At 49.2% G+C, this 27,842-nt stretch overlaps 1 protein-coding gene across 4 annotated transcripts in view; it reads left to right on the forward strand.

Annotated features, from left to right (window-relative positions):
* The window catches only part of LOC132384011 (spectrin beta chain, non-erythrocytic 1-like), a 444,742-nt gene that overhangs the window by 393,861 nt on the left and 23,039 nt on the right, over positions 1-27,842 (forward strand). For 3 of the 4 annotated variants that reach the window (XM_059955276.1, XM_059955278.1, XM_059955277.1), the window contains 8 exons: positions 1,125-1,499; positions 4,782-5,026; positions 10,659-10,797; positions 14,506-14,590; positions 17,528-17,724; positions 20,470-20,621; positions 22,692-22,764; positions 24,154-24,210. In XM_059955276.1, the coding sequence (XP_059811259.1) occupies positions 1,125-1,499; positions 4,782-5,026; positions 10,659-10,797; positions 14,506-14,590; positions 17,528-17,724; positions 20,470-20,621; positions 22,692-22,764; positions 24,154-24,210 (1,323 nt within the window). The remainder of the gene's footprint in view (positions 1-1,124; positions 1,500-4,781; positions 5,027-10,658; positions 10,798-14,505; positions 14,591-17,527; positions 17,725-20,469; positions 20,622-22,691; positions 22,765-24,153; positions 24,211-27,842) is intronic. The other variant, XM_059955275.1, reaches the window with a different exon arrangement.

Consider the following 27,842-nt stretch of genomic DNA (forward strand, 5'->3'; position numbering starts at 1 on the left):
CCACCTCCGAATCTTGCGCCCGAGCCCTGATCGCCACCTGGATATCCCGCTTTGGTGTACCAGCCCACATTACCTCCGACAGAGGCGCCCAGTTCACCTCCAGCCTGTGGTCAGCTATGGCCAGCCTTTTGGGGACTCAGCTGCACCACACCACTGCCTACCACCCACAGTCGAACGGGCTAGTGGAGCGTTTCCACCGTCACCTGAAGTCGGCCCTCATGGCCCGCCTGCGAGGAGCCAACTGGGCGGACGAGCTTCCCTGGGTCCTTCTCGGCATCCGCACAGCGCCCAAGGACGACCTGCACGCCTCGTCGGCCGAGTTGGTATACGGCGCGCCCCTGGCCGTCCCCGGGGAGTTCCTACCAGCCCCGAGGGGGCAAGAGGAAGAACCCGCTGCAGTCCTGGGCAGACTTCGCGAGAAGCTCGGTAACCTGGCCCCCATACCCACTTCACAGCATGGGCGGCACCCGACCTGCGTACCCAAAGACCTACGGAACTGTAAGTTTGTGTTTGTACGAAGGGGCGGGCATCGGCCACCGCTGCAGCGGCCATACGAGGGGCCGTTTACGGTGCTCCGGAACAACGGGTCCACGTTCGTGCTGGACGTTGGGGGGAAGGAGGAGGTTTTCACGGTGGACCGCCTCAAGCCGGCCCATGTGGACCTGGCGCAACCGGCCGAGTTTCCGGCGCCTCGGCGCAGGGGCCGACCTCCCAAGCAGGTTCTGGCCCAGGCTGTGGACATTGGGGGGTGTATCGCCGGTTCTGGGGGGGGGTTATGTGGCGGCTCATTTCCTAGCGTATGCGAACCGACTCACAATTAGATAGCCTACGGGGGTTTGCGAGCACAGAGCTTTGGAGCCTCTTCGCCATGGGGGGCCGGTTGACAGAGGCTTAAAAGTGAGGCTGAAGTTTTCGAATAAAGTTTTTCCTTCGACTGCAGTTACCGACTCCGTGTCGTAATTTTAGCGCTGTTTGTAGCACACCGCTACAGGGTGTCCATAAGTCAGGGATTTAAAACCCAGAAAAGGTTTTAAATTTCCAACAGCCATAATCTATTTTTGTATCCCCCGAGCCATTATTATGCAAATACAGGTCAAAACTGATTCTTTACCTCCTCTGTCTAGATGCTGCGGGATAAATTCCGCGAGTTTGCCCGCGACACCAGCAACATCGGGCAGGAGCGCGTGGACTCAGTGAACCGAATGGCCAACGAGCAAATCGACCTGGGCCACTCAGAGAACGCCACCATCGCGGAGTGGAAGGACGGGCTGAACGAGGCCTGGGCCGACCTCCTAGAGCTCATCGACACCCGGACGCAGATGCTGGCGGCCTCGTACGAGCTGCACAGCTTCTACCACGACGCCAGGGAGACGCTGGACCGCATCCAGGAAAAGGAGAAGCAGCTGCCCGAGGAAATGGGCCGAGATCTGAACACGGTGGAGAGGATGCACCGAATGCACACCACGTACGAACATGACATTCAGGCACTGAGCGCACAGGTCAGGGTTCAAATCATTCCTTCCCTCATTTACTCTGTGCCTTGCTGTTCTCCCTCCAGACCTACTTCTGTCCACTCCTGTCTGAACCCTAAGCATTTAGACCATAAGGCATAGGAGCAGAATTGGGCCATTTGGCCCATCAGGCCAGTTCTGCCCTTCCATCATGGCTGGACCCTATTCTCCTGCCTTCTCCCTCTAACCTTGCTAACCAACATTCCTATTGAACTCTGCTTTAAATGTACCCGATGATTTGACCTCCACAACTGTCAGTGGCAATGAATTCCACAGATCCACCACGTTTGCTTTTCATATGTGATCTCCAGATCCTTGAAGAAACTGCGGTTGGGACGAGCTACCCTCTGTTTCTCCTTTCTAAACCCAGGATGACCTATAACCATATGACAATTACAGCACGGAAACAAGCCATCTCGGCCCCTCTAGTCTGTGCTGAACGCTAGTCCCACCGACCTGCACACAGCCCATAACCCTCCATTCCTTTCCTGTCCACATACCTATCCAATTTTTTTTTAAATGACAAAATTGAACCTGCCTCTACCACTTCTTCTGGAAGCTCGTTCCACACAGCTACCACTCTCTGAGTAAAGAAGTTCCTCTTCGTGTTACCCCTAAACTCTTGCCCCTTAACTCTCAACTCATGTCTTGTTTGAATCTCCCCTACTCTCAATGGAAAAAGCCTATCCACGTCAACTCTATCTATCCCCCTCATAATTTTAAATACCTCTATCAAGTTTGCCTTCAACCTTCTACGCTCCAAAGAATAAATACCTAACTTGTTCAACTTTTCTCTGTAACTTAGGTGCTGAAACCCAGGTAACATTCTAGTAAATCTGCTCTGTACTCTCTCTATTTTGTTGACATCTTTCCTATAATTCAGTGACCAGAACTGTACACAATACTCCAAATTTGGCCTCACCAATGCCTTGTACAATTTTAACATTACATCCCAACTCCTATACTCAATGCTCTGATTTATAAGGGCCAGCATACCAAAAGCTTTCTTCACCACTCTATCCACATGAGATTCCACCCATCTATTCCTATATATGCTCCATTATTCCTAGATCACTTTGTTCTACTGCATTCATCAATGCCCTACCATTTACCATGTATGTCCTATTTTGTCCTACCAAAATGTAGCACCTAGTCCAACTCTTTTAGGATCTCCTGATTTCGTCAGACCTCATCAATCAGAATCAGAACCAGTTTTATTTATCAACAGCATGTGTTGTGAAATTTGTTAATCTAGTAGCAGCAATTCAATGCAATACATAATATAGAAGAAGGAAGTGATAATTAAATACTGAGCCTGAAACATCCACTATTTATTCCTCCCGCCCCCACCAACCCCCATAGATGCTGCTTGACTTGCTGAATCCCAAACACAAGGAAATCTGCAGATGCTGGAAATTCAAGCAACACACACAAAATGACCAGGTAGCATCTGTAAGGAGAAGGTCCTGACGAAGGGTCTCGGCCCGAAACGTTGACAGTGCTTCTCCTTATAGATGCTGCCTGGCCTGCTGTGTTCCACCAGCATTTTGTGTGCCTTAGTAATGTTGGGACCACTCTCCTGAATCCTCCTGGTCAGCAGGGGGCAGTATTGAACCTGTTTTAGATGTTGGGACCACTCTCCTGAATCCTCCCGGTCAGCAGGGGGCGGTATTGAACCTGTTTTAGATGTTGGGACCACTCTCTTGAATCCTCCCGGTCAGCAGGGGGCGGTATTGAACCTGTTTTAGATGTTGGGACCACTCTCCTGAATCCTCCCGGTCAGCAGGGGGCGGTATTAAACCTGTTTTAGATGTTGGGACCACTCTCCTGAATCCTCCCGGTCAGCAGGGGGCGGTATTGAACCTGTTTTAGATGTTGGGACCACTCTCCTGAATCCTCCCGGTCAGCAGGGGGCGGTATTGAACCTGTTTTAGATGTTGGGACCACTCTCCTGAATCCTCCCGGTCAGCAGGGGATGGTATTGAACCTGTTTTAGATGTTGGGACTCTCTCCTGAATCCTCCCGGTCAGCAGGGGGCGGTATTGAACCTGTTTTAGATGTTGGGACCATTCTACTGAATCCTCCCGGTCAGCAGGGGGCGGTATTGAACCTGTTTTAGATGTTGGGACCACTCTCCTGAATCCTCCCGGTCAGCAGGGGGCGGTGTTGAACCTGTTTTAGATGTTGGGACCACTCTCCTGAATCCTCCCGGTCAGAAGGGGGCGGTATTGAACCTGTTTTAGATGTTGGGACCACTCTCCTGAATCCTCCCGGTCAGCAGGGGGCGGTATTGAACCTGTTTTAGATGTTGGGACCACTCTCCTGAATACTCCCGGTCAGCAGGGGGCGGTATTGAACCTGTTTTAGATGTTGGGACCACTCTCCTTAATCCTCCCGGTCAGCAGGGGGCGGTATTGAACCTGTTTTAGATGTTGGGACCACTCTCCTGAATCCTCCCGGTCAGCAGGGGGCGGTATTGAACCTGTTTTGAGTCCTGACGAAGGGTCTTGGCCCGAAACGTCGACAGCGCTTCTCCCTGTAGATGCTGCCTGGCCTGCTGTGTTCCACCAGCATTTTGTGTGTGTTGCTGAATCCCTCCAGCATTTTGTGTCTGTTGCTCAAGGTCTATTAACCTTTGCTTCAAGGAGAACATTGTTTTCATTGTGTTTTGATGGTGAGATTTGCCTCTGAAAATATCTTGAAGGTTGACTGTAGTTGTAGTACTGTACACACTCAGTGGCTGCTCTATTAGGTACACGTGTTTCTTAATGCAAATATCCATTCAGCCCATCAATATGGCAGCAACTCAGGGCGTAAATGCATGCAGTCATGGTCAAGTTGCCATTCCGTCCAAACATCAGAATGGGGAAAAAATGTGATCCAACTGACGTTGACAGTTGTTGGTGCCAGATGGGGTGGTTTGAGTATCTCAGAAACTGCTGATCTCCTGGGATTTTCACGCACAACAGTCTCTGGAGTTTACAGAGAATGGTGCGAAAACAAAAGAAATTTATCTGGTGAGCAACAGTGTTAATGAGAGAGGTCAGAGGAGAACGGCCAGACTGGTTCAAGCTGACAGGAAGGCGACAGTAACTCAGGTAACTGCATGCTACAACAATGATGTGCAGAAGGGCATCTCTGATCGTGTATGTTGAATCGTGAAGGAGCAGGAGACCACACCTGTACCTAATAAGAGTGGCCACTGAGTGTTATCCTCATTTGCTGATTGTGCTACTGACCACTCGACGATTTCCCTTGTTGACAACGCAGGTGAAGCAGGTACAGGAGGACGCTTCTCACCTGCGGTCGGCGTACGCCGGCGAGAAGGCGGAGGACATCCAGCGGCACGAGGATAACGTCGTGGATGCCTGGAATGCCCTCCTCAACTCCAGCAAGGGGCGCAAGCAGATGCTGTCGGATTCGGTCGAGAAGTTCCGCTTCTTCAACCTGGTCCGAGCCCTGATGCTCTGGATGGACGATGTCACCAGGCAAATGGACGCTCAGGAGAAACCAAGGTATTTCTAATCTCGTCCTTGAGCGGGGGTGGGCACTGGACCATCTCTTCTATTTATTTTAAATATCCAAATATCTTTATTACAAATTCAGTGCTACAGTATATACAAACCAGTGACTAATGCAATTACTTCACTATAATTGTTGTTGTTGTTCGTCCTTCGGAGTCGAAGACGATCACGACTTCTGTCAGGTGGAGGGTTTGTGACTGTGGGTCCGGAGGTGACTGGTGAGGCCAATCCGGGCCCTGAGAGCTTGCCCACATGTGGGACACATGAGGGTAGATGCTGCAGTGGACTTGGAGGCAGCTCGAGCCTCGCGCACGGCGCGTTTCCTCTGAGCCTCTGCGGTGCGTCTTGATTTCAGCCACTGAGTGTGTACAGTACTACAACTACAACTACATATGCTCCTTTAGTGGTCCTGCTCCACCAGGTTGGGCGGTCCAGAGCGAGCGATTCCCGGCTACCGGGATTGATGTTGAGGTCTTTGAGGGACACTTTGAGGCAGTCTTTGAAACGTTTCTTCTGCCCTCCAACTGAGCACTTGCCCTGGCTCAGCTCTCCATACAGCAGCTGTTTTGGTAGTCGACTGTCAGACATCCTGACGACATGGCCAGCCCGTCTGGCTAAATTAGACAATAAACATTAAAACTAAAATGTTTCCGTCAATGACTGCAATACCCCACCCCCTGCGGAGCCCAACGGTCCCGGAACGCCCCTAAGGTCACCGTGGTCTGCCCGTGTTCCATCTCGATATTCACTCAGGCACGAACATACCCCCTAAATATTGCTAGGCAGTCTGCCCAGGCAGAACCCTCTGCCATCCATTGCCAAGACCCACGGACAGCTGATTTCTCCAGCCCCAGGAGCAAGTTGACAAGGATATCGTCATCCCTCCATGCCCCCTCCTTACTGGATGACCATATATAAATAAGGTGGGGCTAAAATGCAACCAGAAGGCAAGAAACAGCCCACGCAGATATGCAAATAGGGACTGCAGCCTCACACACTCTATTTACATGTGGTACACGGTCTCCTCCAGCCCACAGAAGTGGCATGCGGGTGAGAGATCCATGTACAAGCTAAAGAACTTATTGCAGGGTACCTCTCTATGCAGCACCCTCCACCCCAGATCCCCAAGATGCATGGGAAGAACTCCCTCGTAAAGGGACTTCCATTTGGGGCCTCCCTCACCTCTAGGTGGAAAGACCAACCACCATGGCGTATCGGGACGGTGGACAAGGGCAAGGAAGTGGAGGGTGTGGAGCAGCAGCCCATACAGATACCTCCTACTTGCATCCCTGAATGGGATTGTGGGTGTCGAGGAGAGACGGCTCAAGTTGTGTGGACTCGGCTCTCGGATGAGATTGTGGGGCCTGGGGGAGCCACGCTCAGGGCTCTGTGTATGTTAAAGCGTAACTGTCGTTTTTGACTTCATGGAGTCGACGTCCCTACCAAAGGAGGCGTAAGGCACTCCAGCCCTCCGCTAGCCCGAGGGTCACGGAGGAAACTGAAGCACAAAGCCAAAATCCACAAGGCCACGGGGACGATGTACAGAGTCAACGCAGACAGTATCCTCTCTTTTTATGCTGTATATCAGTGATTTAGATGATGGAATGGATGGCTTTGTTGCCAAGTTTGCAGGCGATACGAAGATTGGCAGAGGGGCAGGTAGTGTTGAGGAAACAGGTAGGATGCAGAAGGACTGAGACAGATCAGGAGAATGGGCAAGAAAGTGGCAAATGAAATACAGTGTTGGAAAATGCACGGTCGTGCACTTTGGTAGTAGAAATAAATGTGCGGACTGTTTTCTAAACGGAGAAATTCCAAAACTCTGAGATGCAGAGGGATCTGAGAGTCCTTGTGCAGATCCCTGTGAAGGTTAACTTGCAGGTCGAGTCGGTGGTGAGGAAGACAAATGCAGTGTTAGCATTCATTTCAAGAGGTCTCGAATACAAGAACAAGATGTGATGCTGAGGCTTTATAATAGACAATAGGTGCAGGAGTAGGCCATTCGGCCCTTTGAGACAGCACCGCCATTCACTGTGATCATGGCTGATCATCCACAATCAGTACCCCGTTCCTGCCCTCTCCCCATATCCCTTGATCCTGCTATCTATAAGAGCTCTATCTAACTCTCTCTTGAATGCATCCAGAGACTTGGCCTCCACTGCCTTCTGGGGCAGAGCATTCCACAGATCCACCAAAAGTTTTTCCGCATCTCAGTTCTAAATGGCCTACCCCTTATTCTTAAACTATGGCCTCTAGTTCTGGACTCACCCATCAGCGGGAACATGCTTCCTGCCTCCAGCGTGTCCAGTCCCTTAATAATCTTATATGTCTCGATCAGATCCCCTCTCATCCTTCTAAATTCCAGTGAACTGGTGTGGCCGCACCTTGGGAATTGTGAACCGTTTTGGGCTCCTCATCTCTAAGAAAAGACGTGCTGGCATTGGAGAGAGGGCCAGAGGAGGTTCCCAAGGATGATCCTGGAGATGAGAGCAACGTTTGATGGCTCTGGCTCTGTACTCGCTGGAGTTTAGAAGGATGAGGGGGATCTCGTTGAATCCTTTCGAATGTTCACAGATACGGACAGAGTAGATGTGGAAAGGATGTTTCTCGGACAAGAGGGCACAGCCTCAGGATAGAGAGGCGTCCATCTATAACAGGGATGCGGCAGCAAGGGAGAGAGAGCGGTCGCTCCTGCAAGGAGGGCAGGAGACCAGCAGCTTGCTGCTCCGATGTTACAATCCTCCGCGTTGCTTCTCCGAGACCCTGTCCCAAATACTGACAGGCTCTCTTTTTCCGTTGAAAGAGTGGGGGACCACTGAAGTACAGGGCCTTCCTCTGACAGCAGCTGGCGATTAGCGAACAAACGGATTTATGTGTAAAAGCTATCTATGTATTTAATATTTATTGCTTTTTAAAAGAAATAATATTGTGTTCTCTATCTTACTGTGGTTTTTTGGTACTGTATCAGATCCAGAATAACAACTATTTCATTCTCCTTTGGAAATGACATCAAACAATTTTGCGTCATTAATCTTACATGATCTTGAAGATGAGGGAGCACAAGTCTTAGTGAAGGGAAGTTTTTAATTTCTCACTGTAAGAGGCAAAGCGTAACGTCTGTAATTTAAAGAGAGATCGTTGCAGGCTGTGCTTGGCATTCCTTCAGTGTTGGAACTCTGTTGTAAGTGACTTATCCCTGCTGTGTTTTGCACAAGCTGATCTGAATGGAGCAGGTGTATTAGGGTTGGGGTTAGTTCTTGCAAAATCCGCATTCAATCTCCTCGAGAAGGAAATTGGCAGATGGGATTTAACGCAGACAAGTTCGGTAGGACCAACCAGTGTTAGGACTTGCACAGTGAACGGTAGGGCACTGAGGAGTGTGGTAGAACAAAGGGATCTGGGAACAGAGGTCCATAATCCGTTGAAAGTGGCATCGCAGGTAGATAGGCTCATAAAGAAAGCTTTTGGCACATTGGCCTTCATAATTCAAAGTACAGGAGGTGGGATGTTATGTATAAGATATTAGTGAAGCCTAATTTGGAGTATTGAATGAAGTTTTGGTCACCTATCTCCAGGGAAGATGTAAATAAGGTTGAAAGAGTACAGAGAAAATTTACAATGTTGCTTGAGTTATAAGAAAAGATTGAATAGGTTAGGACTTTATTCCTTGGAACGTAGAAGATTGAGGGGAGATTTGATAGGGGTATACAAAATTATGAGGGGTACAGATGAGGTAAATGCAAGCAGGCTTTTTTCACTGAGGTTGGGTGGGACTACGACCAGAGGTCATGGGTTAGGGGTGAAAGATGAAGAGGAACATGAGGGGAAACTTCTGCATTGAGAGGGTTGTTTGAGTGTGGGATGAGCTGCCAGCACAATTGGTGCGTGCGAGCTCGATTTCAACGTTTAAGAGGTGTGGATGGGTACGTGGATGGCAGGCTTATGGGGGGCTATGGTGTCCCAGTGCAGGCTGATAGGAGTGGATGGTTCAGCATGGACTAGATGGGCCGAAGCCCCTATTTCTCCGCTGGTCTCTTCTATGACTCTTAAGGTCTGCGATCGGTCGATGCCTCACTGAAGGAGCATTGGAGCCAGTTGGAGGTCCTGATGACTGCCCAAAATTAAAAGTCATGTGCAGCTCAGGAGTGGGATTTAAGGAGGGGGAGTTGCTGGCTCAGGCCACAAGATTCACCAATAAATTAACAGCAGAGGATTGAGTCTGGGATGACTGATGTCGTAAGTTGGCAAGTTCAAGATTCACAGTTGTTTATTATTGGGTGCACAGAAGAAAAAAAATGATTATTACCCCAGATCAATGCAGCATGCAAACACAATAAACATAAAGAACAGAATTTTTAAAAATCAATAAATATAACGGCAGTCCTATAAACCACAACGTACAAGTAACGAAATGTGGCCTTGTATACATAAGATTCACTGTTATTTATATATATATATATATATATATATGGATTGCATGTACAGAAGGTGATGCTAGACGCAGGGGTATATGTACATAAGTGTGGTTAAAATTATTGTCATAGCTACATACATGTAAACCGTCGAACAAGACAATGTTTCTACGGACCAGGGTGTAAAGCACAGTAGTACACATAATACGCAATAACTTAGGAAAGTAAGGATAAAATCTGCAGATGAATTGCTCATAAATAAACAAAGTAAAGTGCATAAATTAAATATTGTCGGGTACAGAACAGATTAACCGGTGACACTTTAATTGCGATGCAGCAGGGAGTTCAGAAGCCTGACGCCCGAGGGAAGACACTGTTTCCCATCCTGACTGTTCTTGTCTTTATGCATCGGAGTCTCGCCTGATGGTCGGATGCTGGATGTAGGTGTGGAAGGGATGTTTCCCATGGTGGGGGAGTCTAGAACAAGCGGGCACAGCCTCAGTATAGAGGGGCGGCCATTTGAAACAGGGATGTAGAAACTTCTTTCGCCAGAGGGTGGTGAATTTGTGAAATTTGTTACCACAGGCAGCTGCGGGGGCCAGGTCGTAGGGTGTATTTAAGGCAGAGCTTGATCAATTCTTGCTTGGACATGGCATCAAAAATTATGGGGAGAGGGCTGGAGAGGGGAGAAAAGGATCAGCCATGATTGAATGGCAGAGCAGACTCGATGGGCCAAATGGCCTACTTCTGCTCTGACATCTTATGGATGGACAGGTGGGGTCCTTGATAATACTAAGGGCCCTGCGTACGCAGCGCTCCTGATAAATGTCCCCGATGGACGGTCGGGAGATTCTTGACAGGAACTGTTAAAAGGACAAGGTGACTCTTGGCAAAGTGAACTCTTCCAGGTATCAGCGAGGTATATGTGCATTCTGTAGGATAGTGATTGTATCGGTGCAGGTGTGAAGTGTAAGTGTAAATGGCAGCGAGGGGGAGAGGGGTGGGTGCAGTGGGTTAATGGGTGAAGGTATTGATCAGCATCACGGGTTGGAACTATTTTTGAGTCTACCAGCCCTGGCGTGCATAGCCTCTTCCCTGGCGGTCCTTGGTTAAAGGTAAGAGCATCTCTGGCACCGCTCTGTACGAAAGAGCCGAGCGCAGCGCTTACGTTCCCTGGGCCACCACTGAATCTCCACGCTCTCCCTTTGCAGGGACGTCTCTTCAGCAGACCTGACCATAAAGAACCATCAGGGAATCAAGTCAGAAATCGATGCCCGGGATGACAGCTTTACTGCCAGCATTGAGATGGGCAATGCCCTTCTAGCCAAGAACCACTACGCTTCAGATGAGGTAAGAGAATCCTTTGGTCAAATTATTCACCTGAGAATGATTCTGCTTTAACTATCTGCCCTGATTCCAAATACCTGCAGTAATACTAATAATACAATAATGCAGTAATACAGTAATATTAATCGGTGTCTGTGATGGTACTGTTCCAAGCCTACACTGACATCGACCCCCCCAGCTCTTCCTGCGCCACGCCGACATCGACCCCCCCCAGCTCTTCCCTCACCACACTGACATCGACCCCCCAGCTCTTCCCTCACCACACCGACATCGACCCCCCCAGCTCTTCCCTCACCACACCGACATCGACCCCCCAGCTCTTCCCTCACCAACCCGACATCGACCCCCCAGCTCTTCCCTCACCACACCGACATCGAACCCCCCAGCTCTTCCCTCACCACACTGACATCGACCCCCCAGCTCTTCCCTCACCACACTGACATCGACCCCCCAGCTCTTCCCTCACCACACCAACATCACCCCCCAGCTCTTCCCTCACCACGCCGACATCGACCCCCCCAGCTCTTCCCTCACCAACCCGACATCAACCCCCCCCAGCTCTTCCCTCACCAACCCGACATCGACCCCCCAGCTCTTCCCTCACCAACCCGACATCGACCCCCCAGCTCTTCCCTCACCACACCGACATCGACCCCCCAGCTCTTCCCTCACCAACCCGACATCGACCCCCCAGCTCTTCCCTCACCACACCGACATCGACCCCCCAGCTCTTCCCTCACCACGCCGACATCGACCCCCCCAGCTCTTCCCTCACCAACCCGACATCAACCCCCCCCAGCTCTTCCCTCACCAACCCGACATCGACCCCCCAGCTCTTCCCTCACCACACCGACATCGACCCCCCCAGCTCTTCCCTCACCAACCCGCCATCGATCCCCCCAGCTCTTCCCTCACCACACCGACATCGCCCCCCCCAGCTCTTCCCTCACCAACCCGACATCAACCCCCCAGCTCTTCCCTCACCACACCGACATCGACCCCCCCAGCTCTTCCCTCACCAACCCGCCATCGATCCCCCCAGCTCTTCTCGCGCCACGCCGACATCGACCCCCCCAGCTCTTCCCTCACCAACCCGACATCGACCCCCCCCAGCTCTTCCCGCGCCACCCCGACATCGACCCCCCCAGCTCTTCCCTCACCAACCCGACATCGACCCCCCCAGCTCTTCCCTCACCACACCGACATCGACCCCCCCAGCTCTTCCTGCGCCACACCGACATCGACCCCCCCCAGCTCTTCCCGCGCCACGCCGACATCAACCCCCCCAGCTCTTCCCGCGACACACCGACATCGACCCCCCCAGCTCTTCCCGCGCCACGCCGACATCGACCCCCCCAGCTCTTCCCGCGCCACGCCGACATCGACCCCCCCAGCTCTTCCCTCACCAACCCGACATCGACCCCCCAGCTCTTCCCTCACCACGCCGACATCGACCCCCCCCAGCTCTTCCCTCACCAACCCGACATCGACCCCCCAGCTCTTCCCTCACCACACCGACATCGACCCCCCCAGCTCTTCCCTCACCACACCGACATCGACCCCCCCCAGCTCTTCCCGCGCCACGCCGACATCAACCCCCCCAGCTCTTCCCGCGACACACCGACATCGACCCCCCCCAGCTCTTCCCGCGCCACGCCATCGACCCCCCCAGCTCTTCCCGCGCCACGCCGACATCGACCCCCCCAGCTCTTCCCTCACCAACCCGACATCGACCCCCCCCAGCTCTTCCCTCACCAACCCGACATCGACCCCCCAGCTCTTCCCTCACCAACCCGACATCGACCCCCCAGCTCTTCCCTCACCACACCGACATCGACCCCCCAGCTCTTCCCTCACCACGCCGACATCACCCCCCAGCTCTTCCCTCACCACACCGACATCGACCCCCCCAGCTCTTCCCTCACCACACCGACATCACCCCCCAGCTCTTCCCTCACCACGCCATCGACCCCCCCCAGCTCTTCCCTCACCACGCCATCGACCCCCCCAGCTCTTCCCTCACCAACCCGACATCGACCCCCCCAGCTCTTCCCGCGCCACGCCGACATCGACCCCCCCAGCTCTTCCCTCGCCAACCCGACATCGACCCCCCCAGCTCTTCCCGCGCCACGCCGACATCAACCCCCCCAGCTCTTCCCGCGCCACGCCGACATCGACCCCCCCAGCTCTTCCCTCACCACGCCGACATCGACCCCCCAGCTCTTCCCTCACCACACCGACATCACCCCCCCAGCTCTTCCCGCGGCACGCCGACATCGACCCCCCCCCCCCAACTCTTCCACAGCTGCATCGACAAGTTCATTGCTGAGCTCATCGATTTCATCAACTTTGCCTCCCTCTTCCACCCTGCCCTCAAATTCACTTTGTCTATTCACTACACCTCGCCTCCCCTTTCTCGATCTCTCTGTCTCCATCTCTGCCATAATGACTGGTATCTTTTGTAGACCCGCTAACTCTCACAGCACCCACCTTCTCTCCTTCACCGTTCCCCATTCCCATTTCCTTTACCTGCCCATCACCTCCCTGTGGTGCTCCTCCCCCCTTTCCCTTTCTTCCATGGCCTTCTGTCCTCTCCTATCAGATTCCCCCTTCTCCAGCCCTGTATCTCTTGGGTCTCAGCCCGAAACGCCAATTGTTTGCTCTTTTCCATAGGTGCTGCATGGCCTGCTGAGTTCCTCCAGCATTTTGCGCGCGCATTTTGCATTTTGCAGCTCTTTACTTCACCCCTCACTCTCTCCCGGTTTCATCCATCACCGGTCCCCCTTGTACTTCTTCCTCCCATCCCCCCACCTTCTTACTCCGACTTCTCATCTTCCTTCCGGGTCCTAAAGAAGGGTCTCGGCCCAAAATGCTGACTGTCTGTTTATTTCCATGGATGTTACCTGGCCCTGCTGAGCCCCTCCAGTATTTTGTGTGGGTTGCTTTCTGATGGTATATTGTTTACTTCAATAACCTTTCACTGGCACTTACATTATAAGCATGTTTACCTCTCTGAAGCAAGAATGCTTTTTCATTTATTTTATGAGAGGAAAGACTCTCATAAATCTAAAAAAGCATGGATCCAATATGGGATAGAACCATTGAATCATAGAACGTTAGCACAGAAACAGGCCTTTTGGCCCTTCTTGGCTGTGCCGAACCATTTTTCTGCCTAGTCCCACTGACCTGCACCTGGACCATATCCCTCCATACACCTCTCATCCACATACCTGTCCAAGTTTTTCTTAAATGTTAAAAGTGAGATAGAAGGATAAAGTTAAAAGGATCTAGAAGTTTTTTACTCTATCTTCTCAGTATTATTTATTAACTTTATTTATTTATTTATTTTTGTAGTTGCGCATGTTGTCTTCTTTTTCACACTGGTTGGCAGTGTGCAGTTTTCCTATAGTATTTATTTGTTATGCCGTCAACACCTGCAAGGAAATGAACCTCAGGGTAGTAAATGGTGACCTATAAGCGCTTTGATAATGAAATATAAGGAGTTCGTTAGTTCTCCCTGTGACTGTGTGGGTTTCCTCCGGGTGCTCCAGTTTCTCCCCCATTCCGATTGGTAGGTTTAATTGGCCATTGCGAACTGTCCCATGATTAGGTAAGGGTTAAATCGGGGGGGTTGCTGGGTGGCGCAGCGCAAAGGGCCGCAGTGCAGCGGAATGAATTTTCAAAGAAGTTTACTTTGGACTCTCCTGTTAGATTGCGGAGAAGTTATCCCAGCTCCAGGAAAGGAGGAAAGAGGTCAATGACAAGTGGAAGGAGAAGGAGGATTGGCTGCAGCTTGGTGAGAATAATTACTGGGCGTTGTTCATCTGTGTTCGGTGAAAACTTCCACCAGAGAGTAACAGGCCCTCGCACCTTGACACCTGTGTCGTGTGTTGCCAATGTTGGAAAATCAAGCAATTCCTTTTCTTTTTAAATCTATTTATTGATTTTCGAACAAGACATAATAAAATCAGAATACAGAGAGATTGGGAATACAAAATTAATAGAACAGTATATACAGTAACAACTATTAGTAACACAAATGTGCCAGATCTCCCATATTCATCCTGTATTTATAATGAAAAGAAAATCCCCCAAATTTAAAATTTAAAAAAAAAACAACTATCTAACTTAAAAATAAAGTGAGAAAAAATAACTGGGCTATTATATTACAACAGGTATAAACAGTAGTGTCAATAACTCCGCTCCTCTATCCAAATACTTTAAAGGTGATAAATGAAGTTTGGGAAATTTAGCTCATTTGAAAGTGTTTAATAAATGGTCTCCAGGTTTCTTCAAATTTAACTGAAGGGTCAAAAATAACACTTCTAATTTTCTCTAAATTTAAACAAGATGTAGTTTGGGAAGACCATTGGAATGTAGTTGGAGGATTAATCTCTTTCCAGTTGAATAAAGTGGATCTTCCGGCCATTAATGTAGCAAATGCAATCATCTGGCGAGACGCTGGGGATAAATGACTATTATCCATCATTGGTAAGCCAGAAATCGCAGTAATAGGGTGAGGGTGTAAATTAATACTCAAAACTGTTGAAAGAATACCAAAAATATCTTTCCAATATTTCTTCAGAAGAGGGCAGGACCAAACCATATGAGTCAAAGAGGCTACTTAGGAATGATATCTATCACAGATATAATTAATATGGGAGTAAAAACAAGTAAGTTTGTCCTTGGACATATGAGCCCTATGCACCACCTTAAATTGTATCAACGTGTGTTTAGCACATAGAAGAAGAGTTAACTAAATGTAAAATTTTTTCCCATTTCTCTGTAAGTAAGGAAAATTGAAGTTCTTTTTCCCATTCATTCTTAATTTTATTTGATACATCTGGCTGTATTTTCACGATCACATCATAAATGGTTGCTGTTAAACCCTTCTGATAAGGGTTTGTAAATATCTAAAAAAAAATGGAATCTGCGTGAATTATATTTATTAGACAACTGTTCAAAAGACATGAAACAGTTATCCATGAATAAGTTGCAAAAGCAAAAATCAAGCAATTCCTGACAACAAAGCTTCCCTTGTCACTAGAACCCAGTGTAACGTATGAAATGCTAGTTGGGTTAGTTGTGTGGTTCTGTCACTGCTTTATGCCACCACGTCGTTCCTGTACTGATCCCAGATATTAACCTAAAGACAACCTCCCCTGAGGCCCTGCTTGAATGTAGCTTCATGCAAGTTAAATGCTTCAAAGGTTCAATTTAAGCTCAGAGAATGTACACAGTGTGCAATCTGAAATTCTTACTCTTCACAGACATCCGCAAAACAGGAAAAATAACTATTTTATATACTTTCTGTAATGCAGGTTTTTTTCTGTTATTATGTATTGCATTGTACTGCTGCCGCGAAGTTAACAAATTTCATGACAAATGCCGGGGAGAGTAAACCTAATTCTGATTCTGATACTCCCATGATCAATCTAACCCTTCCCCCTCACATAGTCCTCCATTTTTCTTTCATCCATGTGCCTGTGGCGACCCATTTCCTGGCACATCTGAACCGGCTCACAATTAGATAGCCTACGGGGGTTTGCGAGCACAGAGCTTTGGAGCCTCTGCACCACGGGGGGCAGGTTGAGGGAGGCTTAAAAGTGAGGCTGAGGATTTCGAATAAAGTTTTTCCTTCGATTGCAGTTACCGACTCCGTGTCGTAATTTTAGCGCTGCGTGTAGCACACCGCTACATGCCTATCTAAGAATCTCTTAAATATCCCTAAGGTATCTGCCCCTAGCAGGGTGCTTCATGCACCCACCACTCTCTAACATTCTCCCACCCACCTACCCCCACATGCTTTCCTCCTGATACCTTAAAATTATGCCCCCTGGTATTAGCCATCTCCACCTGGGAAAAAGTCTCTGTCCACCTCACCTATGCCTCTTATCACCTTGTATACCTTGCTTGAAATGCTTATGGATTCTCGAAGCTGAAGCTTCCTTAATAGCAGAAAATAATCTGACTTTGGGAGGGAAGACCATCGTAAACACATGATGGATTTGTGCAATGAATTCCACAGATTCACCACCCTCTAGCTAAAGAAATTCTTCCTTCGCAGGTCTACAGGGATGCCTGAGAGGACTTGTAGCCTACTTAAACCAGAAGACCATAAGACCATATTTGGTCAATCGAGTCTTCTCCACCGTTTCATCATGGCTGAACTCTTAGCCCCAATATCGTACCTTCTCCCTCCATGCCCTGACCAATGAAGAACCTATCAGTCTCTACCTTAAATATACATAATAACAGCCTCCACAGCTACCTGTGGCAATGAATTCAAAAGATTCACCACTCTATGGCTGAAGAAATCCCTACTCGTCTCTGTTCTAAAAGGATGCCCCTCTGTTCTGAGGCTGTGTCCTCTGGTCTTCGACTCCCCCACCACAGGAATCATCCTCTCCACATCCTCTCTATTGAGGCCTTTCACCGTTCCATAGGTTTCAATGAGGTCACCCCTCTTCTGAATTCTAGTGAATACAGGCCCAGAGCCATCAGACGCTCCTCACGTGACAAGCCGTTCAATCCTGGAGTAATTTCTGTGAACCCTCTTCAGTGCCGACACATCTTTTATAAGATAAGGGGCCCAAAGATGTTCACAATACTCCAAGTGAGGCCTCACCAGTGCTTTATAAAGCCTCAGCGTTACATCCTCGCTTTTATATTCTGGTCCTGTTCCCATTTCGTACGCTCTTTATAAATACGTTCTCCCTGCTCTCGTCCTCAGTGATGGAAGTACTGCAGTTCGGACGAGACGCAGCAGTGGCGGAGGCCTGGCTGGCGAGTCAAGAGCCGTATGTCAGAGCAGCGGAGGTCGGGAGCAGTGTAGACGATGCCGAGAACCTGATCAAGCGGCACGAGGGGTTCGAGAAGGCAGTGGCGGCCTGGGAAGAGCGGTTCATGGCTCTGGAGAAACTGACAACAGTAAGTGCAGTGCTACGTGCCGAAATGGCGCCTGTTTGGCACCATAGCTCTACTCCAGGACTGATGCACCGCACCAGTCTCTCAGCATTAAACTTCCTCCTTTGTGTGTGTGCTTATGAACGGAGCTTCGATATTTTCTACCCTTCCGCCGCGTGAGAATGGGTTCTAAATTCTCACCATTCTCCATGGAAAGAAGCCTCTCGGTTTCATTTATTATTGCATAATCTGCACAACCGGAACATTTTCCCCTGCGTTTGCCCTAACAGTCTCCTTTGTAAGTTTAGCGTCGTCTCCTACGTTGTAACCCAACCTCCTACCTACCCCCCGCCCCTTGTCTCCCTCATGTCATTCTGATTGGCTGCATCATCACCGTCTCACTCATATGGGGCAACGGGAGGGAGGAGCTACTGCACAGGGTTTAAGTAAATTGCAGAGAGTTGTAAACTTAGTCAGCTCATCATGGGCACCAGCTTCCGTAGTATCCAAGATATTTTCAAGGAGCGGTGCCTCAAAAAGGCAGCGTCCATCATTAAGGACCCCCATCACCCTTTCCTCCATGCTCCACTTTCATTCCTCCTCCTTATGCCCTTTCCCTCAACCACCTATCACCACCCAGCTTCTTACTTCATCTCCCCTCCCACCTGCCCCCTCACCTAGGCTTCACCTGCCCCTCCCCCCACCTTCTTAATCGGGCATCTTCCCCCTTTTCCAATCCCAATGCAGGGTCTTAGCCCAACAAGGTCCACAGTTTATTCCCCTCCATGGATGCTGCTCAACCTGCAGAGTTCCTCCAGCATTTTGTGTGTGTTGGCCTAGACTACCAAAATCGGCAGAATCTCTTGTGTTTATAACTGTGGTAGTTTGTAACAAAGAGAAAAATAGATAACAGAACCATTTTAATGACGCGTGTCCTTTTCTTACTAGTTTGCTCCTGCAAATATCTAAAGTCTAAAGACTTTAAGACCTTAAGATTTAGGAGCAGAATTAGGCCATTTGACCCATCAAGTCTGCTCCGCCATATCATCATGTCATCCCTCTCAATCCCGATCTCCTGCCTTCTCCCCATAACATTTGACACTCTGACTAATGAAGAATTTATCAAACTCTGCCTTAAATACCCAATGACTTCGCCTCCACAGCTGTCTGTGGCAATGAATTCCACAGACTCACCACTCTCTGGCTAAAGAACTTCCTCCTCATCATCTCCGTTCGAAAAGGATGCCCCTCTATTCTGAGGCTGTGTTTTCTGGTCTTAGACTCTCCCACCATAGGGAAACATCCTCTCCACGTCCACTCTATCGAGGCCTTTCAACATCCAATAGTTTTCAATGAAATCACCCTCCCACTGGAATTTCTTGGATTTTTAAAAAAAACTTTTTTGTCAGATCAGTTCAGGTTGACTGCCTGAGGCTGGACTGAACTTCCAGTTCTGCCCAGATTATTTCTCCCAGAACACATGGTGTGCAGGCAAGAAGCAATTTCCAAATGAACACACTGAGACTGCCAAAACAAACCAACATCAAAGTATAAATGTCAGCCAAGGAGCTGCACTGATTAGAGAGATGTTTACAAGATCAGAGCCGCCTTAGCAATCTTCCCCTCTGCCATCCGATTCCTGGATAGACATTGAACCCATGAGCACTACCTCACTACTTCTTTATTATTTCTATTTTTTCACTACTTATTTAAGTTAACTGTTTCATACACACACACACACTAATTAACAGTTTTTTCTCTGTTATCATGTATTCCATCGTACTGCTGCCACAAAGGCAACAAATTTCACAACGTGCCGGTGATATTTAACTTGATTCTCATTCTGAAACCTGTTAAATATTGAAAGGCCCAGAGAGTGGACATGTTGTTTCCTATAGTACGAGAGTCTAAGACCAGAGGGCACGGTAGTAGGACGCCTTCGATGCTTCAGAAAGGCAGCAACCATGATTAAGGACCCCCACCACCCAGGACATGCCCTCTTCTCATTGTTACCATCAGGGAGGAGGTACAGGAGCCTGAAGACACGCACTCAGCGATTCAGGAACAGCTTCTTCCCCTCTGCCATCAGGGAGGAGGTACAGGAGCCTGAAGACACACACTCAGCGATTTAGGAACAGCTTCTTCCCCTCTGCCATCAGGGAGGAGGTACAGGAGCCTGAAGACACACACTCAGCGATTCAGGAACAGCTTCTTCCCCTCTGCCATCAGGGAGGAGGTACAGGAGCCTGAAGACACACACTCAGCAATTCAGGAACAGCTTCTTCCCCTCTGCCATCAGGGAGGAGGTACAGGAGCCTGAAGACACACACTCAACGATTCAGGAACAGCTTCTTCCCCTCTGCCGTCTGATTTCTGAATAGACAATGAACCCATGATATGTATAATTGAAAATATGTATAATTCACAGTAGATTTTCTCTATTATCATGTATTGCATTGTGTGTAGGCCTCCGTTAGTCTCAACAGATCATGGATTTGCACCCAAGCTGCAAGTCTCCCTTCTCCACCGGTTGTCCAAGGGAAAGGCATTAGGACCCACACAGCTTGGCACCGGTGTCGTTGCAAAGCGTGGTGTGGTTGAGTGCCTTGCTCAAGGCTGAGGCTCGAACCAGCGACCTTCAGATCACTAGACGAAGGCCTTAACCACTTGGCCACGCGCTGGCGCGTTGCATTGTACTGCTGCTGCAAAGTCAGCAAGTTTCACAGCGTATGCCGGTGGTACTAAATCTGATTCTCTCATCTGTTACAGCTAGAACAGCAAGAGATCCGCCGCAAGCAGGAGGAGGAGGAGAGGAAATTAAAACCGCCCCCGCCACCGTCACCCCCAACGCCACACGTCTCCACGGTAGCAGAGGAGAGCCAGGAGGCCGGAAATCAGGAGGAGCAGAATCAGTTGTCACGGTAACAGCACCCAGCAGTTAGGCGTTTAGCTGCGGGGTTGGGTTCCCTGGACCGGCATTGCTGTTTGCCGCACACGCAAAACACTGGAGGAACTCAGCAGGCCAGGCAGCGCCACTGGAAAAGTGTGAACAGCCGTTGTTTCGGGCCGAGGACCCAGAACGTCAGCTGTTAACTCCTTCCCGTACTGGCTGCCTGGCCTGCTGAGCTCTTCCAGCGTTGCTTTGGATTTCCAACATCTGCAGATCTTCTCGTGTTTGTGCCACTGCCGCGTTCTTTGTCCAGGAGGAGAATTTGAGGGAACTTTAAAGAAACCAAGATAGTTGCAGGAATCACAAAGTGCATGGCAGACGCTGTGATCAAATCAAGACGTACAGTCAAGCTGGAGGAACTCAGCAGGTCGGGCAGCATCCGTGGAAACGAGCGGTCAGCGTTTCGGGCCGAGACCCTTCGTCAGGACTGAAGAAGGAGGGGGCAGGGGCCCTATAAAGAAGGTGGGGGGGGAGGGTGGAAAACCAATCAGAGGAAAGATCAAGGGGTGGGGGAGGGGAAGCAAGGAGGGGATAGGCTGGAGAGTTGAAGAAGGAATGTAAGGGGAAAGCACTATGGGTAGTAGAAGAAGGCAGAATCATGAGAGAGGTGATAGGCAGCTAGAAGAGGAGGCAGAGTGAAAGTGGGATGGGGGAAGGGAGAGAGAGGGAATTGGCCATCAGGACTGAAATTCTTCATTTAAATGCTAGCAGATCTTTGGAATTGTCTTCCCAAGAGGATGTGGGACCCCTAGGTAGCTGAGAATATTTTTTTATTTTATTGAGAGACCCAGCGCCTCTGGGACTGGGTCTGTTCAGGACGCTGTTGGCTTGCTTCTACTGTTTGCACAATGTGTGTGTGTGTGTGTGTTTTTTTCTCTCTCTTTCTCTTTGAATTTTTTAAAAACTTTTTAATTGGGTTATTGGGGTTTCTTGCTCTGTGGCTGCCCCTAAGCAGACAAATCTCAAGGTGTATAATTTATTGCATCCTTTGATAACAAGTGTGCTTTGAATCTTTGAACAGGCCCAATGAGCCCATGCTACCTAACTACACCTATTGACCAATTAACCTGCTCATCCATGCATCTTGGCCAGCTGGTGGCGTAGTGGCGTCAGCGCTGGACTTTGGAGCGAAGGCTCCCGGGTTCAAATCCAGCCGGCCCCCCTGTATGCTTTCCGTCCGGGCTGGGTTGAGCGTCGAGCTGTCAACTCGGCCTCATAAAAACAAGAAAGCCCGCTAAAGCGTCCCGATGACTCCACTCGGAGTTAAAGGATTTCTTCTTCCATGTGTCTTTGCAATGTGGGGGAAACCAGGGCACCCGGAAGAAACACACGCGGTCAGGGGCAGAACACACAAACTCCCACAGACAGCAGAGCGGCGGAATCGATCCTGGGACACTGGTGTTTTAATCGTATTCAAGATCGAGCTTAATAGATCTTTGGAATTGCGGCAGGAAAGTGCCAGTCATGGTCTTACTGCGCAGGCGTTTTTGATTTATTTATTGACGACATTCCCACCCTTTGAGCCACGCCCCACCCCCCAATTCAACCCTAGCCTAATCACAGGACAAAACCTGCCAACTGGTACACATCTTTGGACTGTGGGAAGAAGCCCACGCGGTCACAGGGAAGAACGTGCAAACCCTTTACAGGCAGCGGCGGAAATTGAACGTCGGTACCGTGAAGCGTTGTGCTAACCACTACGCTACCATGCCCCTGCATGTGATGGAATGTATTCTTTCCTCTTCTGTATGGGCCTAAATTCTGATGTGTTCATAATCTTTCTTGACACAAGGGAGGATTTCGTATGATCTCTATTGAGACCTTCATCGGGGAGGAAGAGTGGTTCAGACTAACAGCTGAATCACGTTCCCCCCTCAAAGAATGAGAATAGGCTGTTAGCTCTCCTAAAGCTCAGATAGCATTTAAGTTCGTAAAGGTGCGAGAGATGGAGTGGTAACTAAAGCCTTCAGTAAATCTGTGACAGACTCTTCAAAATTTAACACCCATTTAGAGTTATGGCTTTTTTCTGTGTTACCTGCAGGGACGGTGACATCGTCAACCACCTGGAGTCCGTCGCTCAGAATGGAATGCACCCAGAAACAGAGTCACAGCAGGTAAGTCCCGAAGCCGTGAGACCAGTTAAGATCCATGTACCACAGCCTTGTTTACTCCCCATCTCCAACTTCCTTCTGACATCGCTGTAATCCTTCAGTTCCAGCCTCGTGCACCGCCCAGATTTAATTGTCTCTCTATTGTAGCTGCTCAGCTCTTAAGTTCTGAAATTCCCGTTCTGAACTGTGCCAGCTGCTCCTCAAATCCCGCCCCTTAGTCCGAGAGTTTGGTCACTTGTCCCGGAATCTACCTAGGTGTTAACATCCCCACTGGTAACTAATCTGGGAAGCATCCTGGTATGTTTTGCTCTTCGGAATCCTGTACCTAATAAAGTGGACACTAAGTACATGTCCATGATCTTCTGCATACCATTGTTGTGTGGTGATTTGAGTTACTGTTGCCTTCCTGTCAGTTTGAACCAGTCTGGCCCTTATCCTCTGACCTCTCTCATAAACAAAGCATTTTTGCCCACAGATCTACCATCCGCTGGGTGATTTTTTTTTTCTTGTTCGTTTCTCGCACCATTCTCTGTAAACTCGAGAGACTGCTGTGCGTGAAAATCCCAGCAGATCAGCAGACTCTGAGATACTCAAGCCACCCCATCTGGCACCAAGAGGGAATCTTACAGTCAAAGTCACCAAGATCACCTTCCTTCCCCTTTCTGATGTTTGGTCTGAACCTCTTGACCATGTCTGCATGCTTTTAGATGTTTGGTTGCTGCCACGCAATTGGCTAATTAGATACTTGCAGTATACGAGCAGCTGTGCCTAATGAAGTGGCCACTGGATGCAATTGCTGATGTGGGATGATGCTTACTATTGTGCCCCGACCATATTGTTCTGGTCATCTACCTACAGGAAGGATGTAAACAAGGTGGAAAGAATGCAGAGAAAATGTTGCCAAGTCTGGAGGACCTGAGTTATAAGGAAAGATTGAATAGGTTAGAACTGTATTCTTTAGGATGTAGAAAATTGAGAGGAGATTTAACAGAGCTATACAAAATTATGAGGGATATAGATAGGGTAAATGCAAGCAGGTTTCTTTCTGCTGGGGTTGGGTAGGACGACAACCAGAGGTCATGGGTTAAGGGTGGAAGGTGAAAGGTTTAAGGGGAATATGACGGGAAACTTTTTCACTCGGAGGGTGGCGAGAGCGTGGAACGAGCTGCCGGCGCAAGTGGTGCCTGCGAGCTCGATTCCGACGCTGAAGAGAAACTTGGATAGGTATGTGGATGGTAGGGGTGTGGTGGGCGGTGGTCCCGGTGCTGGTGAATGGGAGGAGGCAGTCTAAATGGTTCTGACATGGATTGGATGGAGCGAAGGGCCTATTTCTGTGCTGTTCTTCTCTGTGACTCTGTAAGTTACCATGCATGCTCCTCCTTCCTTTTTCAGCCTTTGGATGAGATCAGACCATTGAAAGATGATGTGCTGTCATATGTGGCAGTGAAAGTAAGTGCTTTCTTCTTGTCCTCTCCTTCCTCTCCTCTCTTTCCCCTTTTATCTGTGCTCTGCATGTCATTCCCGGGCTGGTATTTTAGAAAAGAGGTGACCAGTTAAATCCTCTGGAGGTTTTACAATTATGAAGCTCTCGTTTTCTTCCATCTCTCTCATTTTTCGGGGATCCGTACTGCCATCACAAATTCCCTTTGAGAAGGCGCTGTCATATTACTTTCTTAAGCCACTGATGCAAGAAACAGTTTCTTCCCCCAAGCTATCAGACTCCTCAATACCCAGAGCCTGGACTGACACCTGACTGTCCTATTGTCCTGTTTATTATTTATTGTAATGCCTGCACTGTTTTGTGCACTTTATGCAGTCCTGTGTAGGTCTGTAGTCTAGTGTAGCTTTCTCTGTGTTGTTTTTTACATAGTTTGGTTTAGTTTTTGTACTGTGTCATGTAACACCACGGTCCTGAAAAAACGTCGTCTCGTTTTTACTATGCACTGTACCAGCAGCTATGGTCGAAATGACAATAAAAGTGACTTGACTTGAAAAGGAATGGAGGTCTAGAATTTAGATCCAGTATTAACAAAGCACCAGCAGCACACCTGGGGTGTATGTTTGAGATCTTCTGTTGCCGTGATCCATGGATTTCAAGGTTTGACGCGCTGCACGTTCAGAGATGCTCTTCTGCACCCCACTGTTGAGCTTCTGTCACCTTCCTGTCAGCTTAAACCAGTCTGGTCGTTCTCCTCTGACTTCTCAAGGCATTTTTGCCCTCTGAGCCACTGCTCATCAGGTTTATTTTTTGTTCTCTGCACCATTCTCTGTAAACTGTAGAGCAGGGGGAGGGTTGGGGGCAGTTCCAAGCCTTTTTTTTTAATGCTGTAGACCCCTACCATTAACTGAGGGGTCTGGTTGGGAATCCCTGATCTAGAGAATGTTGCGCGTGGACCCCAGGAGATCGGCAGTTTCTGAGATACTCAAACCACCCCATCTGGCACCAACAATCACTGCACAGTCAGCGTCACTCAGATCACGTTTCTCCCCTGTTCTGAACAGCAACTGAACCTCCTGACCGTGTCTGCATGCTTTTATGTATTGAGTTGCTTGCCACGTGATTGGCCAGTTAAGATATTTGCCTTAACGAGCCGGTGCACCTGCTAACGTGGCCGCTGAGTGCATACCCAAGTCGCGACAGTTTGGAGGGAAGCCTGGAAGTGATGATGTTGCGTCTCAAGCCCTGCTCTGCCCTGAAGGCGGAGGTGGTGGATTTGTGGTGTCTTGATCGAATATCCCAGCCGAGTGCATTCTGTAGGCCGGACGTGCTTATAGTGGTGGATTGGCTCCTTTGTCTTCGACGACGTTGAGCTTCCCCAGCGCTGATATATCTAAGCAAATGGGTTGGGTCCTATCCCATTCCCTGTGTTTTCGGGTGTCAGGAGGTGAGTCATTCGCACAGGATGCTCGGCCTCAGATCTCCTCCTGGAACCAGAGGCGCCAAAACATATGCGGCGTACAACCCTGAGATTCGTCTTCCCGTGAAGCAAGAACCCGCCGCGGAGCTCGTTCAAAAGAAAAGGCATCGAGCAAAAAAATGAACAAATTGCACGAACGGTAGAAGAGCACACAGAATAGAAAACATCAATCCACAGTCTCGGAGTGTTCAGCGTAGTTCGGTTCAATTCAGCACGGTGTCACTTCTTGACTGAAGGGTCGCAGAGCCAGTCTGCCCCGAACAAAATAGCAATTTGAAATTAAAAAAAAGAAACACGGTAACATGGACTGCAGAGTCCAATCCATAAACCGCGTCAATTAAACCTTGCCCAAGACTGCGGCAGCAGTGAGCTAGAGAGAGAGAAGTGGGTTGCTGGATGCTTGTGTCTCCAGGTCTCTGTCTTGGGGGGGGGCGGGGGGGTCGTAGTCGTCGTCTGGAACTTGTTCCATGAATGATAACTTGCCACTTACCACCGATGCTGGGTAAAGGGGAAGCACAACGGGATCTAGGTGTTCTTGTACATCAGTCAATGAAAGCAAGCATGCAGGTCCAGCAGGCAGTGAAGAAAGCTAATGGCATGCTGGCTTTTATAACAAGAGGAGTTGAGTGTAGGAGCAAAGAGATCCTTCTGCAGCTGTACAGGGCCCTGGTGAGACCCCACCTGGAGTATTGTGTGCAGTTTTGGTCTCCCTCCTTGCTATTGAGGGATTGCAGTGTAGGTTCACAAGGTTAATTCCCGGAATGGCGGGACTGTCATATGTTGAAAGACTGGAGAGACGGGCTTGTATACACTGGAATGGCCGAATGGCCTACTCCTGCACCTACTGTCTATTGTCTGTTGCCACATTCAGGCACGGACTGGTTCATCTGCTGAGATGTGGTAACTGGAATGGAACGTGGTGAAGTCATTAATGAACATCTCTCCTTCTGATGAAGGGTCTCAGCCTGAAACACCGACTGCTGACTCTGACGCCTGACCGGCTGAGCTCCGCCAGCACATTGTGTGAGTTGCATGCCCTGGCTGATGGGATATTGCCTTTTTGAGACATCACTCCTTGAAGATCTCCTGGATACGACAGAGGCTGGTGCCCATGCTGGAGCCGACTGAGTTTACAACTCTGCGGCTTATTTCGATCCTGTGCAGTAGTCACACCCCCCACCCCACCAGACCACCAGACCCTGATGCAGGCAAGGTCCAACTGTAGAAGCTTTCGAGTGTTTTAGGTGATGTACCAAATCTCCTCAAACTCCTAATGTAATATAGCTGCTGTCATGTCTTCTTTGTAGCGGCAATGTTATATTGGGCCCAGGGAGATCCTCAGAGAGATTGATAACCCAGGAGCTCAAACTCTCTCCCAGTATTTGGACCAGTTGTGTTCACTGGTCTTGCCCTTTCTGTGGTCCAACTGACGCTGCTTGCAAAGTTGTTGCTGCGACGGTATTCCCGAGTCCCCGCCCGGGACTTGCACGACTGACCAAGAGGAAGCTACTGACATGATGAAGGAATCCATGAAGACCACCAGAGATGGAGGACCTTCATCGCTGCCCTGAAAGCCAGCGGCATAAGGGGCATTAAGTGAAGCGCTATATGTTACCATATACCCTTGTGGCGTGGTAGGGTAACAGTCAGCGTAATGCTGTTACAGCACAACCGACCTGGGTACAGTTCCAACGCTGTCTGTGAGGAGTTTATACGTTCTCCCCGTCACCGCGTGGGTTTCTTCCGGATGCTCCGGTTTCCTCCCAACTTCCAAAAACGTACAGGTAAGTAGTTGTATTGATTCTGTGGGTGTGATTGGGCTGGGAGAGCTTGTAACTGGACTGTATTTGAATTGAATTGACATTATTACTTACATCCTTCAAGCATATGAGGAGTAAAGATCTGTATGTTACATCTCCGTTCAAATGTGCAATTACAGTAATTTATAATAAATATATTATAAATTATAAATTAAATTGTAATAAATATTATAAATTACAACAGGATAGTCAATATAACATAGAAATACCGTTGTGTCATCATGAATTAATCAGTCTGATGGCCTGGTGGAAGAAGCTGTCCCGGAGCCTGTTGGTCCTGGCTTTTATGCTGCGGTACCGTTTCCCGGATGGTAGCAGCTGGAACAGTTTGTGGTTGGGATGA

This window comes from Hypanus sabinus, chromosome 31, assembly GCF_030144855.1.
Source record: "Hypanus sabinus isolate sHypSab1 chromosome 31, sHypSab1.hap1, whole genome shotgun sequence".
Lineage (NCBI taxonomy): Eukaryota > Metazoa > Chordata > Chondrichthyes > Myliobatiformes > Dasyatidae > Hypanus > Hypanus sabinus.